Source organism: Panthera leo, chromosome D2, assembly GCF_018350215.1.
Source record: "Panthera leo isolate Ple1 chromosome D2, P.leo_Ple1_pat1.1, whole genome shotgun sequence".
Classification (NCBI taxonomy): domain Eukaryota; kingdom Metazoa; phylum Chordata; class Mammalia; order Carnivora; family Felidae; genus Panthera; species Panthera leo.
In genome coordinates this window covers 32,403,324-32,419,046 of record NC_056689.1, presented here as the reverse complement: position 1 = coordinate 32,419,046, position 15,723 = coordinate 32,403,324, and the positions used below count along the sequence as shown (strand labels likewise).

The window sequence follows — 15,723 nt, the reverse complement described above, 5'->3', positions numbered from 1 at the left end:
CCTGCTCAGATCCAGCCTCATGCACCCCTAGGATCCTTTGTAGTGGTGCTGGGGTGGGGTGGGGGGTGGATAGGAACTCTGAGAGGAGGCACCATTTGCTCAACCCAGGGAGCTGAGGGCCATCACTTCCTTGATGGGGAGAAGCCCAGACCTACAGAGCATCCATAGGAAGCACCCCCCCTTATGAGTGGGACAGGCCTGTGCTGCTTGGTGGAAGTCAAGGCCAGTCATCCCTCTTCATATAGATGGGCCCAGGCCGGCCACCTCAGTGTACCCTCCTCTTTCCCCCCCCACAGCTGGTCACCAGGTGATTCCACATCCCTGCCCCTGGACCCACCCCCCTTCCTACCTTCACACCAGATAAGGCTGTTCCGGGGCACCTGGGTGGCTCAGTCGGTTAAGCGGCCGACTTCAGCTCAGGTCACGATCTCGCGGTCCGTGAGTTCGAGCCCCGCGTCGGGCTCTGGGCTGATGGCTCAGAGCCTGGAGCCTGCTTCCGATTCTGTGTCTCCTTCTCTCTCTGCCCCTCCCGCGTTCATGCTCTGTCTCTCTCTGTCTCAAAAATAAATAAACGTTAAAAAAAAAATTAAAAAAAAAAAAAAGATAAGGCTGTTCCGCTCAGAGCTGTGCTATCCAGTAGAGTGGCCACGAGCCCCACGTGGCTGTTGAGCACTTGAAATGTGCCTAGTGCTGCCGAGGAACTGAATTTTAAATTTTATTTAATTTTAATTAAGTTACATTTAAATTTAAAAATTGATAACGCCGTTGGGGCACCTGTCTGGCTCAGTTGGTAGAACACGTGACTCTTGATCTCACGGTTGTAAGTTCAAGCCCCACAATGGGTGTAGGGATTAGTTAAAAATAAAATCTTTTTACAAAATGGATAATGTAGTTATTGGAAAACATTTAAATATGTGTGGAATACCTTGGGCATGTGAATCTACTTTTTCAAGCGCAAATTTTATAAAGTCTAAGTAGAGACCATTTTCTGATGAAAACTTAGCAAGTACTGTAAACATAAACTAGGCCCCAGATTTTGAACACTTAGTAATATAAAATGTAAAAATATCTCATTAATATTTTTTGCACAGCATAGCAAATAAAATATATTATTAAAATTGATTTCACCCGATTCTTTTTTTCATGTAGCTACTAGAAAGTTTTTCAATCACTTATGTCACTCATATTCTATTCCTATCAGACAGTGCTAGCCTAGAGGTTAAATGTGTGGGTTCAAATCCTGGCTCTGTGTGTCCTTGAGCAACTTAACCAAACTCTCTGCGCTTCAGTTCCTTACCTAAAAGACAGGGATAACAGTAGCACCTCCTTCAGAAGAACACGCGAGATAATGTTCCTAAAGCACTTAGCCCAGTGCCTGGCATACAGTAGTGCTCTGGGGAAAACAAAACAAAACTTTGTAGGCTTCCTTTTATCATAACACTCCAAGTGTGGTTCAGTTAAACTCAGTCATATTTATTGAGGGCCTGCTACCTGCCAGGCTCTGGGGATTCCATGGAGAGCGAGCCCTCTGCTCTCCCAGAACCCGCCATCTAGGAGGGAGGCTGCTGCTTAAAAGAAATGGGGGTAAGGGCAGGTGGTGGTGAGTGCGGGAGGGGGGGGGGGAAGAAAATGGAACACAGAGATGTGCTAGAGAGAGACTCCGGCTGCTTCTGCAGAGGAGGCTGGGGAAGGCTGCAGGGGACATTTGAACTAAACCTGACTGACAAGGAGCCAATCAGGTGAAAGTGAGGAGAGGGTGTCCCCGGCAGAGTGAGCAGCTTCAGCGCAGAGGCCACAGCACGAGTGCCTGCGGCGGCTGTACAGACATTTCTGTATTGCACAATCTGTTTCACCAAATTTTCCATTTCTTGAATCCAACTCCCTCCTGGCTACGGCACTGTCCCTGTGTTCACGGCAACCTTTGTAAAGCTGGCCCACATCATCCCCTTCCCATCTCTTCTGTGCTCCCCCGTCTGCCTGTGCAAACCTCCTCCCTCTCGCTCCAGCTCAGGGTTCGGGGTTCTCGGAGGTTTCCCCTGACGGTTCCTGTCCCCACCTTCCCGGCTCTCTCTCTGGTTCACTCTTCACTCTCTCTGGTTCACTACTTCACTCTATCCTGGTTATCACCCCCCACCCCCTTCATCTTTTCTAGGGCAGTCATGCCTCTCCAGCAAACTTGCCCCTCTCTTAGGACAGACTCCAGAACCAGCTTTTTTACCTGCCTCCTAGTACTGAGCTGAGCTGTTCAATAAGACCCATGGATTGCCAGATCCCCTCACTGGGGAAACCGAGAGGCATGTCTGCCCAGGCACAGTGGAAAATCCCCGGCAGGGGGAAGGGCTATGGAAATTTCTTCTTAACGTTCTCTTTCCACACTTGGACTCGCCCCAGCAAGCAGTCAAGCATTTGCCCAGTGACCTGCAAGGCAGTTCTGCTCTTCCTCTCGCCCTGCCCCCACCCTGGGCTTGAACCCAGAGAGCAGTGATGGGGCTTTGAGAAGCAGCCACTGGCAGCTGAGCTCAGCCTCAGAGAATGGCAGTTGACGTCCTCCAGTCCCACCCGCTTAGTTCAAAGATGAAGGAACAGGGATCGGTGGCAAATCATACTACACTGCTGATACCCCCACTCCCAGTCCAAGCGCCTCCAGTGCCCCACGTTCCTGTTTCCTCATCTGTAAAATGGGCATAATAGTAATAGTACTTACTTGACAGGATTGGTGATCTGTGAAGCGAGTTCAAGAGGTAGAGCACGCTATGAATATGAGCGATGTATCCTCTCTGACCCTGAGCCTGTCCTTCCTTGTAGCCCCAGTGGTGGAGGGTGCCATTCCCATTCTGCCAGCGGCCCACCTCCAGGGACTTGAATGAGGCCTTGAAGTTGTCACCAGGGGCTGGCTGGTTCCAGTGGTGCCTGGCCCTGTATTGTCTATAGACTGTGTCCATAGCAGTTTTGCCCATATTTGTCCTGATGCTTTTTTTTTTTTTTTAATTTTATTTTAGAGAGAGAGAACATGAGCAGGGCGGAGGGAGAGAGAATCTGAAGCAGGCTCCACGCTCAGCACAGAGCCCAATGCAGGGGTCTATGCAATGACCCTGGGATCGTGACCTGAGCTGAAATCAAGAGTCAGATGCTCAACTGACTCAGCCACCCAGGCGCCAGCCAGCTAGGAGCCCGATTATTTTTTTAAGTTTATTTATTTATTTATGAGGGAAAGAGAGAGGGAGAGAGAGAGAGAGAGAGAGAGCAAGCACCGAGGTGCCCCATCCTGCTGCTTTTTAAGTGTACATGGATGCGATTTTTGGTGAATAAAATACAAATTCACTTCACAGTGTTAGTGAAGTCACAGGTTTGTCTTATATTCAGTCAATCAGTGACGGCAAAAGTCAACTAAAATTTTTGAAGGTTTATAATGGATTGGGGGCTCCTGGACAGGTGCCCAAATCCTCAGCTCTTCTCCCCTGAGGGGCCCATGTTCCGCTCCTGTCCCCTGAGATGTGCCAACCCAAATCAGCTCCACTACTCTGTCCCTGGCCCCCAGACTACCCCTGGAGAGGGCTCTGACAGGAATCTGAACGTGTGACAGAAAAGCCCAGGTGAGACCATGAAGACGGCACCCCTCACATCGTCAGGGCGGAAGTCTCACCCTCCCTCCTCAGGAACCTGACTGACGGCCCTCTCTCCTCCCACTTCCTAGAACATACAGAATTCCCCAGATCCTGAGCCCTCACCCAGCCCTTGGCCACTTAACCTTGTAGGCGTGGGTGCGGTGGGGCTTGCCTGTTGGGGTAATTTGGGCTTGGACTGGGATATGGAGAGGCGTAAAAGGGCTTGGAGGTGTTGTGTACTGTTGGTGGAAATGTAAAATGGTACAGCCCACTGCTGAAAACAGTATGGAAATTCCTCAAAAATTAAAAATAGAATCACCAGGGGCACCTGAGTGGCTCAGTCGGTTGATCGTCTGATTTCGGCTTAGGTCATGACCTCGCAGTTCATGAGTTCAAGTCCCACATCAGGCTCACTGCTATCAGTGCAGAGCCCGCTTCAGATCCTCTGTCCCCCTCTCTCGGCCCCTCCCCTCCTCGTGCTCTTTCAAAAATAAAAATAAAAAGCATAAAAAAAATAGAGTCACCATGTGATCTAGCAATTCCACTTCTGGGTATGTACCCAAAAGAATTGAAAGCAGAGTCTCAAAGAGGTATTTGTACACCCGTGGTCATAGCAACATTATTCACAGTAGCCCAAAGACGGAAGCAACCCAGGTGTCCATCAGTGGATGAATGGATAAGCAAATGCGGCACCTACATACAATGGAATATGATTCAGCCTTAAAAAGGAAGAAAATTCTGGCTACAGAAAATTTGCTACAACATGAATGAATCTTGAAGACATTGTGTTAAGTGAAGTAAGCCAGGCACAGTAAGACAAATACTGTGTGATTCCCCTTATATCACCTATCTAGAGAAGTCAAATTCATAGAGGCACAAGGTAGAATGGTGATTCCCAGGGGCTAGGAAGAAGGGGACATGTGGTATTGTTATTTAATGGGTATAAAATCTCAGTTATGCAAGATGAAAGAGTTCTGGAGAACAGTTGCACAACAATGTAAATATATTTTTAACACTACCAAACTGTACACGTAAAAATGGTTCAGGGGCTAAAAGGCAACCGACGGAATGGGAGAAGATATTTGCAAATGACACATCATATAAAGGTTAGTATCCAAAATCTATAAAGAACTTATCAAACTCAACACCCAAAAAACAAATAACCCAGTGAAGAAATGGGCAAAAGACATGCATAGACACTTCTCCAAAGAAGACATCCAGATGGCCAACCGACACATGAAAAAATGCTCGACACCACTCATCATCACGGAAATACAAATCAAAACCACAATGAGATACCACCTCACACCTGTCAGAATGGCTAACATTAACAATTCAGGCAACAACAGATGTTGGCGAGGATGTGGAGAAAGAGGATCTCTTTTGCATTGTTGGTGGGAATGCAAACTGGTGCAGCCACTCTGGAAAACAGTATGGAGATTCCTCTAAAAATTAAAAATAGAACTACCCTATGACCCAACAATGGCACTACCAGGTATTTATCCATGGGATACAGGTGTGCTGTTTCAAAGGCACACATGCACCCCCATGTTTATAACAGCACTATCCACAATAGCCAAAGTATGGAAAGAGTCGAAATGTCCATTGATGGATGAATGGATAAAGAAGATGTGGTATATATATATATAATGGAGTATTACTCAGCAATCAAAAAGAATGAAATCTTGCCATTTGCAACTACGTGGATGGAACTGGAGGAGGGTATCATGCTAAGTGAAATTAGTCAGAGAAAGACAAAAATCATATGACTTCACTCATATGAGGACTTTAAGAGGCAAAACAGATGAACGTAAAGGAAGGAAAGCAAAAATAATATAAAAACAGGGAGGGGGACAAAACATAAAAGACTCTTAAATATAGAGAACAAACAGAGGGTTGCTGGAGGGGTTGTGGGCGGGGGGAAGGGCTAAATGGGTAAGGGGCATTAATGAATCTACTCCTGAAATCATTGTTGCACTATATGCTAACTTGGATGTAAATTAAAAACTTAATCAATTAATTTAAAATTTTTTTAATACATTAAAAAAACTGGGAAAAAAATGGTTCAGGGGCTCCTGGGTGGCTCAGTCGGTTAAACATCTGACTCTTGGTTTTGGCTCAGGTCATGCATGATCTTGCGATTTGTGAGTTTGAGTCCTATATCCGGCTCTTTGCTGACAGCTCAGAGCCTGCTTGGGATTCTCTTTCTCTCTCTCCCTCAAAAATAAATAAGCAAAAATATTTTAAAAAATGGTTCCAATTTGGGGGGTACCTGGCTGGCTCACTTGGTAGAGCATGCAACTCTTGATCTTGAAGTCATGAGTTCAAGCCCCACAATGGGAGTGGGTGTCGATTATACTTAATTTTTTTTCTAATGGTTCAAATGGTAAATTTTATGTTATATATATTTTACCACAATTTGAAAAAAGGAGTGTTTTCGAAATGTACATGGATGCAATTTTTGGTGAATAAAGTACAAATTCACTTAACAGGCCCTAGTGGGCCTCTCAGGACATGGCAGATTTGAGACTGTCATAGCCCTCTCTATCCTTCCTGTCTTCCACACATGTTCATGGAATGCTTTCTATGAGCCAGGCACTGTTGTAGGCACACACACAAAATGTGGGTTAACATTCTATTGGCAGAGACAGACAAATAAAATTTGAGCCAGGACGCATCTATTCTAGCTGCAAATCACTTATCATACATATGATTTGCAAAATGTTTTCTCCCAATGTCGTCTTTTACTTTCTTGACTTCATCCTTTGAAGCACAAAGGGTTTTTTTTTTTTTTACAATTTTCTTTTAATTTGAAAATGTTTTTTAATTTTAATTATGTTTTATTTTAGAAAGACAGTGTGCAAGTAGGGTAGGGGGAGAGAATCTTAAGCAGGTTGCACGATCAGCGCAGTGCCTGGCATGGTGCCTGACACGGGGCTCGACACAGGGCTCTATCCCACTATCCTAGGATCGTGACCTGAGCTGAAATCAAGAGTTGGATGCCCAACTGACTGAGCCACCCAGGTGCCCCTGAAGCACAAACGTTTGTAATGTCAATAAAGTCCAACATACTGAACTTCTTTTCTGTCACTTGCACTTTGGTATCATATTTAAGAAATCACTGCCTAATCCAAGATCATGAAGATTTATACCTATATTTTCTTCTAAAATGCTCAAAGTTTAGCTCTTCCATTTAGGTCTATGATCCACTTTGAGTTAATTTTTGTGCGTACACACACACACACATATATTTTTTAATTCGGGTATTAAGGTATAATTTACATTCAATAAAAGTCACCGATTTTAAGTATATCGCTTAATTAATTTCTTTAATCACTTTTAATCATTCTGTATTGCTGGATATATTTTCCTGGGGTGTTAGGGATAGGAAAAATTGAGTGTGTGCCCATTTTCTCTTCTCCTTATGCCCCCTGGTTTTCTTGTAAATGAGTGTGTAGTTATGTGTGAGCGTGTGTGTGTGTGTTTGTGTGTGTGTGTGTGTGTGTGTGTGAAAGAGAGAGAGAGAGAGAGAGAGAGAGAGGGAATTTTGATGTCAATTCAAAATTTTGATGCATCTTAGGGGTTCCCACTTAACTTTGTCTTGCAGCCCCACAGAGCCACTTAATTATATACGAGTTGAATGAATGAACGCAGTAATCAAATGACAGTCCATCAGCGTCTGCCTTCAGAGCCATCAGCATCACATGGCCACAGATGTTTCCATGCAGCTGCCCATGGTTGAGGTCAAGATGGACACTCCTCAGCTTGGCCCCTCCATGGACGTGTCTGAGTTTTAGGAGACTGTTTTCTAATTTGTGATTCCTTCATAAAGTGCCCCCTTTCAGGATAATTACAGAGTCCTGTGATAATCTATTAATTGGACCTGGTTTTTGTGCTGTGTGTTTCCTCAGCCTTCCGCGGGGCTGCCCCAGTGGTACTTGCCTCCCGCCAGCAGCAAAAGCAGATGTGGCTGACCCACACACCCTGACCTGGGAGCCAGGGAGGGCTCAGAGGAATGAGTGGAAGGCCTGGGAGGAGGGCACTCTTCCCTTCTGAGCCCTGCAGCCTTGCTCACTCTGGGCCTTTGCATTTCCTTCTGAACCGTGAGGGGGAAGTGAAGCAACCTAATATAGGTGCTTAATGTGTTCCAGGCTTAGAAGAATATAGCTTAGAAGTGAGGCTGTCTAAGCACATTACCCCCAAATGATGGAGGGGTTTTTTGTTTGTTTGTTTAAGATTTTATTTTTAAGTAATCTCTACACCCAATGTGGGGCTCGAACTCACTCACATGCTCTGATGACTGAGCCAGCCAGGAGCCCCCCCAGATGGTGTTTTTTACAGGAATGTATTAAGGTTACATGTTGACACAATTCTTGTTAAGATGGTGACTTGAGGGACGCCTGGGTGGCTCAGCTGGTTGGCCGTCCAACTTCAGCTCAGGTCATGATCTCACAGCTCGTGGGTTGGAGCCTGGCATTGAGCTCTGTGCTGATGGCTCAGAGCCTAGAGCCTGCTTCTGATTCTGTCTCCCTCTGTCTCTGCTCCTCCCCTGTTCACTCTCTCTCTCTCTCTCTGTCTCAAAAATAAATAAACATTAAAAAAAGAAAAAAAAAGATGGTGACTTGGAAAGATGTTAGAAGAAAGGAGGACCAGAGGGGAAGGAGGTCAAAGGTGTCCCCTACTCTGAAGCCAGCTCTGCCACAGCTCAGGCCCCCATCTCTTGCCCAACTACTGGCTTCCTCTGCCAATGGTGAACCCCAGTTATGACTTTATATACACATTTCTTCACTAGTATCCCCATTTTATAGATGAGGTAACTTAAAGTGACTCGCTCAAGGTCACTGGCTAAAAAAAAAAAGAAGAAAAATGTCTGAGTCAGGATTCGAACCCAGATTTCACTAACTACAGCATAGTGGCCTTAACTACTAGGGACACTACTTCCCTTCCAGGACCTTAGCCTTTAATATTCCTCTAAACTGGGTGGCAGGCATAATAAAACAATAAAGTATTTTTACCCTGCCCTCCTCTCTTCTTAGCCTGAGGGTCTGAGGCTGGTGAGAGAATCTTGTGTTGTTTGAGCCAAGGGAGAGGGGAATGAGCAAGCAGTCAGCCAGCCAGGGCCTGAGGGGAACCTGGGGGTACCCCTAAAGAACCGGGAGATATGAAGCAAGTGCATAAAATGAGATCAGGAAACTGCAAAGTTTTCAACACTGATTGTGAAGGAGGAGGCAGGAGGAGGCAGAGGAGAGTCATAAAAGGGCTGAAACTCCCTCTGGGTCTTAAAGGAAGGGGGAGGGTTTGCAGGCAGGACAGAGGGATGACATCCCTGGTGAAGGGCACTGGAATGAGCAAAATCAGGCCAGAGAAGGGAGCAGGCCATACTGACCTGTACCTAAAGACAGGGAGTGGTAGGGAGTGTGGTGGGCCATCAGCCTGTATAGGGCAAGTAGGGCCCAATATTGAAGGTCTTGAAAGGCAGACCGTGGAATCTGACAATAGGAAGCTATTGTAGGTTCTAGAGTAATACCCTGATGAGCTAGGAAATAGAAATAAGAAAGGTAATCAGAACAAATTTTATAAGCCTGGAAGCATTTTCCAAAGTTGGATGTTATTTGTAAGTCTATAAGCTTTATTAGCTTTCGGTCTTAGCAACAAAGGAATCTTTCCCAGCTTCTCTTCAAGAGCCCACCCAATACCTGGGACAAAGCTCCCTGTTGGGTCTGAGAAAGCCTGCCAGCTCCCATCTGGGGGCCCTTCTGTCCAGCTGGGGGGCATTTGCAAGCCCTATGATGAGGAAAGCCAGTCTGGCTTCAGGGAGATGGCGACTCAGCTGTACTTTCTTGGGAGTCCAGGCCTCAGTCTGACCAACTAAGAAGAGGGGCCCCTGGGTGGCTCAGTCTGTTAAGCATCCGACTTCGGCTCAGGTCATGATCTCACAGTCTGTGGGTTCGAGCCCCATGTTGGGCTCTGTGCTGACAGCTCAGAGCCTGGAGCCTGCTTCACATTCTGAGTCTCCCTCTCTCTCTGCCCCTCCCCCGCTTGCACCCTGTATCTTTCTCAAAAAATAAATAAACATTTAAAAAAGAAAGAGAAACGAAGAAAAGTGCGCTCGCTGCCTCCTGGTCTTGGAGAGGGGTTAATGTTTATTGTGCCATCGAGTTCTTGCCTCTAAGTACCAATAAGACTCTGTCTTGGAGCTGGGCATGGTTGTTTTCTTTGTTCTTCCTTTGTGGCAAGGGATACACAGCTGTGAGCATTGGCGCTGCTCTTAATTCCCCGGAAAGTGAGCCCAGACACCATCCAAAGGCTGAGCACCGTACACTCCCAGCTCCCACCCTGAGGGGCCGAGAGTGAACGAGGTCAGCCACGGTCAGAGGACAGTCATTCAAGGGCTACGGCCTGTGTTTACGAGTCTGTGAAACATTACTAACCCCCATCCCACCCAGCTTTCACAGGGTGGCTATCAGGAGGATGAGCTAAGAAACTGAGGGTGAGGGTTCTCCTAAAACTGCTCTGGGCAACTTATTTGTTACCAGCGTTTTCAGATCCAGTTCTAACCCAAGTTCATTCAATTTGGGGAACAAGTCACCCAGCTCTACCAAAGAGATGTGAGTCTTCTCAACTATCCCAGAGTTTGAGACTCTTTGTCAGAATCACTGACGAGAATGCAGGTTCCTGGGGCCCTGCCCCAGGTGCACTCAGCCAGAATCTTCACCAGAGCCCGGGGATCTGGGTTTTAACCTGGGCCCCACACACTCAAGTGGGAAAACTACTGTTTTAACATCGGGCAAACAAGGCCTGCCTGGGACCAGGAAGAGAAACAAGGGAGATAACAGCTTTCCAAAGGCCGGTGTGGGAGGTTTGCCCACACCCCCTCCCCCACTCCCCCCCCACCCCCCCCCCCACGACGGTCAAGGGGAGGGAGAAGTGGGAAGGGCCTTGGCCTTCATCTGGCCCAATCCCTATTTCACTGATAAGGAAATTGGGGCCCAGAGAGGGCAATGAGTCCCAGTCACCCAAGGAATTCCCTTAGATAGGCCTGCAGTCCCCTTGCTCAGAAGGCCTCACCACCCCTCCTTTTCTGCTTCCATGTGCATGTGTGTCTGTGTGCCTTGTCCATTCTGCACCTGCCAGGGCCACACCTCCTCCCAGGAGCAAGCCATACTCCTAGGTGCCCTAGGTTCTTGGTCTAGTAAGAGGCTAGAACTAACTCCGTTTCTTGGTGCTCCTGCTCCCTAGCCTCTTACATTCAGAGATCAATTTTGTGATTTTCGTGACTGCATAACAAATGGAACTGTGACTTTTTCATAGGAGGAAAAAGAAGTCTCTGGAAGTCCTTCGAGTTTCTGTAAGTGCCTTGGGCTTCTATACCCTGTACCCGGGCCTTCTAACCCAGAGCAACCAGGTGAGCTCTCCCTACTGAGCTCGGTGGGAGGTCTGACTCAACGCCTCACCTTCCAGGGCTTTCCAGCACTTTTCCCTGGTAGCATCAGCCAGCCATGGGAGCCAGGGTTCTTGGCACAGATGGCACACAATCCACATACCTCCATTACCAGGCTGGCAGGCAGCCCCGGAAAAGGACAGAGCAACACACGGGTGGACCCGAGTCTGAAGAAACTTGCCTTTTACCGGCAACCATCCCCCTCTTTTATTTCACAGCACTGACGAGACTCAACTGTTTTAACAAACCTTTTTTTTATTAGAAAAGTAAAAAATATTGCATAGGTCTTAATACTTGAACATCAAGTGTATTCATGAACAGCGAGTATCTTCATGTAAACAGTTCTAGATGGAAGACCCAGATGGCACTCTTCTGGGGGAGGGGTTCCAGCCCCCACCCCACCCCAATCAGCCCCATCCCCTCACAGCTCAACTCCCCAGTACACATTGGGGGAGGGGAGGGAGGGGCAAATGCAGCTCCCAGGTGTATTTTTTCTTCAAGTGTCAAAGATCCCCAAGTGATCCCAACACCCACCCCTTCCTACTCTTACATTCATGCGTCTGTAAGATAGCTGCCTAGAACAGGTCAGTAGTGAAGCTCTGATCAAAACAAAAACAAAAACAAAAACCAAAGGTACAAAAACAAAGAACACATTTGGCCCCTTCAGACCATGAGATACACAAAACCGCCTTGACCTCCCCCCTCCCACCAGGGCTGCTACCAGGAGCACACAACCCCTTGCAAAGGCCAGTGCAGCCCAGCTGCTCACCTGGCTGTCACACCACTGTTGTCTTAACTGTCAGTAACGATAAAAATAATAAGGTACATGCTACATACACATCCAGCCAGAAGCCCAGTTGGCCCCTAAGCCTTTGTTTCATGCTACAGTACTGAGGGGCATAGGCCCCCAACCGGGAGCTACCTGCACACCTCAGTGAGCTTCCTAGGAAACACAATGTTCCCCCCACCTCCACCTTCCTCCCCTCAGGTGGCTGTTGTCAGTTTGCTAACGACAGGCGTCAATCCCTCAGCTCCTGCCTGCCAACCTCCACCTCAAAATCAAAAGTTGAGTGGTCTCTGGCGTGGGGGCAGGGTAGCCCCCCCCCCACTCCCCGAGGCTCAAGTTCAACACTCCTCAATGAGCAGCTGCTCGGAGCTATACAGCTTTTTCTTGATGACTCGGAAGCCCGTGCTCAGCGTCAGGGACTGGCTGAAACCGGGGACGAAGGGAGAGTTGGCAGAGCTGAACAGCCCCTGGATCTTAGGCCAGAGGCGTGAGTCCAGGCGCAGCACGAGGGTCAGCTGGAAAGTGGGCACCAGGCTGGGGTCGAGGGCCAGCTGGCCGACGCTGTGGCAGCTCTTGCCTTGCTCTACGCAGACGTCCAGCAGCGCCCCCCGCAGGCCACACGGCTCGCTGTAGGCCAGGCGCAGTAGTTCCTTGCCCACCTGGCTCACCAGCTGGCTGGGCATCAGCAGGCGCGCTGGGCGCCGTGAGCCCAGCCGCGCCTGGGACAGGCTCTCCTGCAGCAGCTGCATCAGGTTGGCACACAAGTGCTCATCCTCAGGGTCGCTGAGCAGCTCGAAGTCGGGCAGGGACACCCCATCCAGGTATGCCGAGTCTGGTAAGGGAGAGCACACAAGAGAGGGATATAAGAACAGCTCCAAAGGCGGGGGGGGGGGGGGGGCGGGGAGGGAGGAGGGGGGTGCTCTTGCGTTAAGAAACCAACACTCCTTCCCACTCTGTGCCTCAGTTTCTGCCCCACACTTGTACCCTATACTCCAATCTCCGTCCTCCATCCCGCCACCCCTCCGCAATCAGGGTTCTGATGGGATAGGAAGACAAGGCGGCGTTGACCCCTTCCAGAGCGGTGCTTTTTCACCTCCCGGGCCCCGTGAGTCGCGTCCAGTCTCCGCCCACGGCTTACCTTCCTCCGGCCCAAAGCCACTGTTGCTGCTGTCCAGGGACTCGCAGTCCGAGCTCTCCAGGCTCGCGCAGCGACCAAGACCCTCTTCTCGGGCCGCCGACCCCCAGGCTGAGCGCGGCGGCTGATCTGGGGTGTGAGTTCGGGACAAGGACGACGATGAAGAGGAGGAGGACGATGAGAAGCGATCCCAAAGGCTAGGCATGATGAGGACGGACGCCAGGACGTTTGCAGTTGAGCTCTGGATGCAGGAACGCAGAAAACGCTGTAAGACAGGAGGCGCACGGACCCGGCGTCAGTCTGGGGGCTGGACCAGACTGAGAGCGCTCGGACCCTCAGGATTGAGGCCTCCCCACGCAGGAATCAGTACATACTGAAAGGACACTTACCAGCTAGCTCGGTCGGCGAGAACTGCTAGGACAAGTGCGTACTGCCGCTTGAATGGGTGCGCGAACTGGTATCAACCCCCGCGCACTGCCCAGACCTGTCCCTTCTACCCACCCGCACCTCCCCCTTGGCCTGCCGCGGTCCCTAGCACCAGCACCGAGAGGCCTATAAGGACTAGAGCGGAGAGGCCACGCCTCCTCAGCGCCTCAGCCCAATCCAGATCCGGGAGTGTGGCCCCCCTCGGCCAATGGGCTCCGGGCGCACGTTCGCAACGTTCTCTCCTGCCCGGTGACAGAGGTCTGGCCCCGCCCCCGCTGAGCCCCAGAACGCTCCCAGCCGAACCCCGCGCCGCGGCCACGCCCCCTTTCTGGAAGGGATCCGCGGCGGCTGCAGCTGCCAAGGTCCCCGAGGGCGCTCGCGGCAAGGGAGGATCAAGGAACGACTTGTTTATTATAGGGTCCTGTTGCTGGGGGAGGGGGTAGCCGTGACCGCGCGGGGGGAAAGGCAGGGGAACTTGAGGGGGCGGCGGGCCGGGAAAACGGTTGCCCCCAGCGTCTGGGAACCTGAGACTACAGGCACAAGTAAGCGCTCGGGTGGATGCCTGTGGGACGGCGGCGCGGGGAGCAGACGTTAACCCGGCCGGACCTCGCGCACATACCCCACGCTAACCCGGCCTTGCATAGGGTCGGAATATGGGGATGGGGTCCAGGCAGGGCTGGTCCCAGCGCCGAGCTCTCTTGCAGCGCCACCAGTTTGTTAACTCTACAGCCCCAGGGGGTGGGTTAATGGGGGAGGTCCATGCCCCCCCCCCCCACATATGATCCTCGTCCGCTAGATCGTGTCCGCTCCCACCCCCAACTGCTTCCAAGGAGAGAGTTTGGCGAGGGTGGCTAGAAGAGGTTTGTTGGGCTCGGGTTCCTAGCGCCTGGTCTTGGGTCTGAGAACGGGGACTCAAATTCGATGAACACAAGGGCCCTCCGCGGGCCCTACAAACCGACAGCGGTTCGGTGGTGTCTCCCCCGCCCTCTGTACCCGAGAGTCCTCGGGCGTCTGCCGGGTCCTAGCGCCCCTCCTTCCAAGGCGCTTTGTGTAAAAGAAGCGGAGAGTTGCATCAGGACCAAGGACGATCTCCGGAAAAGTCCGGGAGTGCAATGGCCATCCCCTGTTTCGTCATTCAGGCGGGGCCACAGGATATCTGGCTTGATGGCAGTGCTCGGGGACGAATAATGATTGCTGAGGGTGGGAGGAGGTTCGGACTTTACGTCTTTAAAGCCTTATCAATCTGGGACACCGGGATCCTGATAGAAGAGGGAACCAAATTTACAGCAGACGCTCCCACTCCGGGAGCCTAACCAGATCCGACTGGCAGGCCTCGCCTCGGGGGCGGGCTTGCGCGTGACAGATGACACTTGCTGGAGGTCGGGCCCCTGCCATCCCCACCCCCACCTAATTAAAAAAAAAAAAAAAAAAAGGCTGACCCGTGGGCCTTTCGGGCAAACCGTGACTCGAACCAGAAAGGACCGGAATTGAGGCCCTGCACCGCCCCCCCCTCCCCCATTTTCCAGATGGAGGAACCAATTATGGAGACAAATTTATGGATAAAAAATAAATTAGGGGGAGTCAGATTAGGAGATAGCGTTAAGATTGCCGCACAACAGAATAGTCTTTTGGCCGCTGGGGCGATTAAGGCCTGAACACTGGCCCTTTCTTCCTGTCCTCCGAGTTCCAGTCACTTACTGGGAGCCTTAAAGACACCAGGGTCAGGGGGGTTAGGGGAATTGCTTGGAGGGCTGGTGGTGGTAGGTGACATTCTCTTGAAATCACAGTTTACTGAGGTGGGGTGACCCGTATGGATGTGGCCTTGTCGCCAGGACAGAAGGTTAGGGAATGAATCCATCAGAGTACAATTCCCTCTTCCCACCAGACAGACTGGGTTGGGGACACCTGAGACAGAAGGAGATAGTTTGGGGATGTTTTTCTTTTTCATCTCTCCCTCTCTCTGTGGCAGGAAAAAGAAATATTTCAGAAAAAAAATGTGGAACACTAAGAAAAATAGAGGTTTTTAAAAAAGTGGATATTCAGAAGCAAAAGAATCCAGAGACCGTGTGGAGAGCTCAGTTCACCAGTAACCATTCATATTCAATATGGTATTTGTGTGGTGCATTTGAGTGTTTGTGTGTGTGTTGAATATGTGCAGTGTGTCTGCAGTGTAGGGTTTGTGCTTTGTATGTATTTTGTGTGTATGTGTGTGGAATATCTGTGGTGTGAGTGCGCTGTATGTGTAGATCTTAGTGGGTGTTGGTTATGGTGTGGTGTATGTGAACTGTGTGTGTGGTATATATGAATTGTGAATGTGGTTTATATGTGG

At 49.8% G+C, this 15,723-nt stretch overlaps 2 protein-coding genes across 3 annotated transcripts in view; one reads left to right on the top strand and one right to left on the bottom strand.

Annotated features, from left to right (window-relative positions):
• Positions 1–11,281: 11,281 nt before the first annotated feature.
• DDIT4 (DNA damage inducible transcript 4) lies at positions 11,282–13,489 on the bottom strand. 2 transcript variants are annotated; one of them, XM_042908055.1, is made up of 3 exons: positions 13,358–13,489; positions 12,972–13,233; positions 11,282–12,665 (listed from the first exon to the last, which is right to left on the bottom strand). In XM_042908055.1, the coding sequence occupies exons 2-3, from the start codon at positions 13,171–13,173 to the stop codon at positions 12,172–12,174; spliced, it is 696 nt and encodes a 231-aa protein (XP_042763989.1). In that variant the 5' UTR covers positions 13,174–13,233; positions 13,358–13,489; the 3' UTR covers positions 11,282–12,171. The 2 variants fall into 2 exon arrangements, with proteins under 2 accessions (XP_042763989.1, XP_042763990.1); XM_042908056.1 differs by having other exon boundaries at positions 12,972–13,209.
• Positions 13,490–13,746: 257 nt separating this feature from the next.
• ASCC1 (activating signal cointegrator 1 complex subunit 1) overlaps positions 13,747–15,723 on the top strand; it is a 146,618-nt gene continuing 144,641 nt past the window's right edge. Inside the window, exon 1 of the mRNA XM_042909310.1 lies at positions 13,747–13,936. The gene's annotated coding sequence lies outside the window, so the exon portion shown is untranslated. The remainder of the gene's footprint in view (positions 13,937–15,723) is intronic.

Coding starts and splice junctions, on each gene's coding strand:
- DDIT4 (XM_042908055.1), bottom strand. CDS start 13,173: ATGCCTAGCCTTTGGGATCGCTTCTCATCGTCCTCCTCCTCTTCATCG. Junction 12,666..12,971: donor TGGCTTTGGGCCGGAGGAAG/GTAAGCCGTGGG, acceptor CTCCCTTACCAG/ACTCGGCATACCTGGATGGG.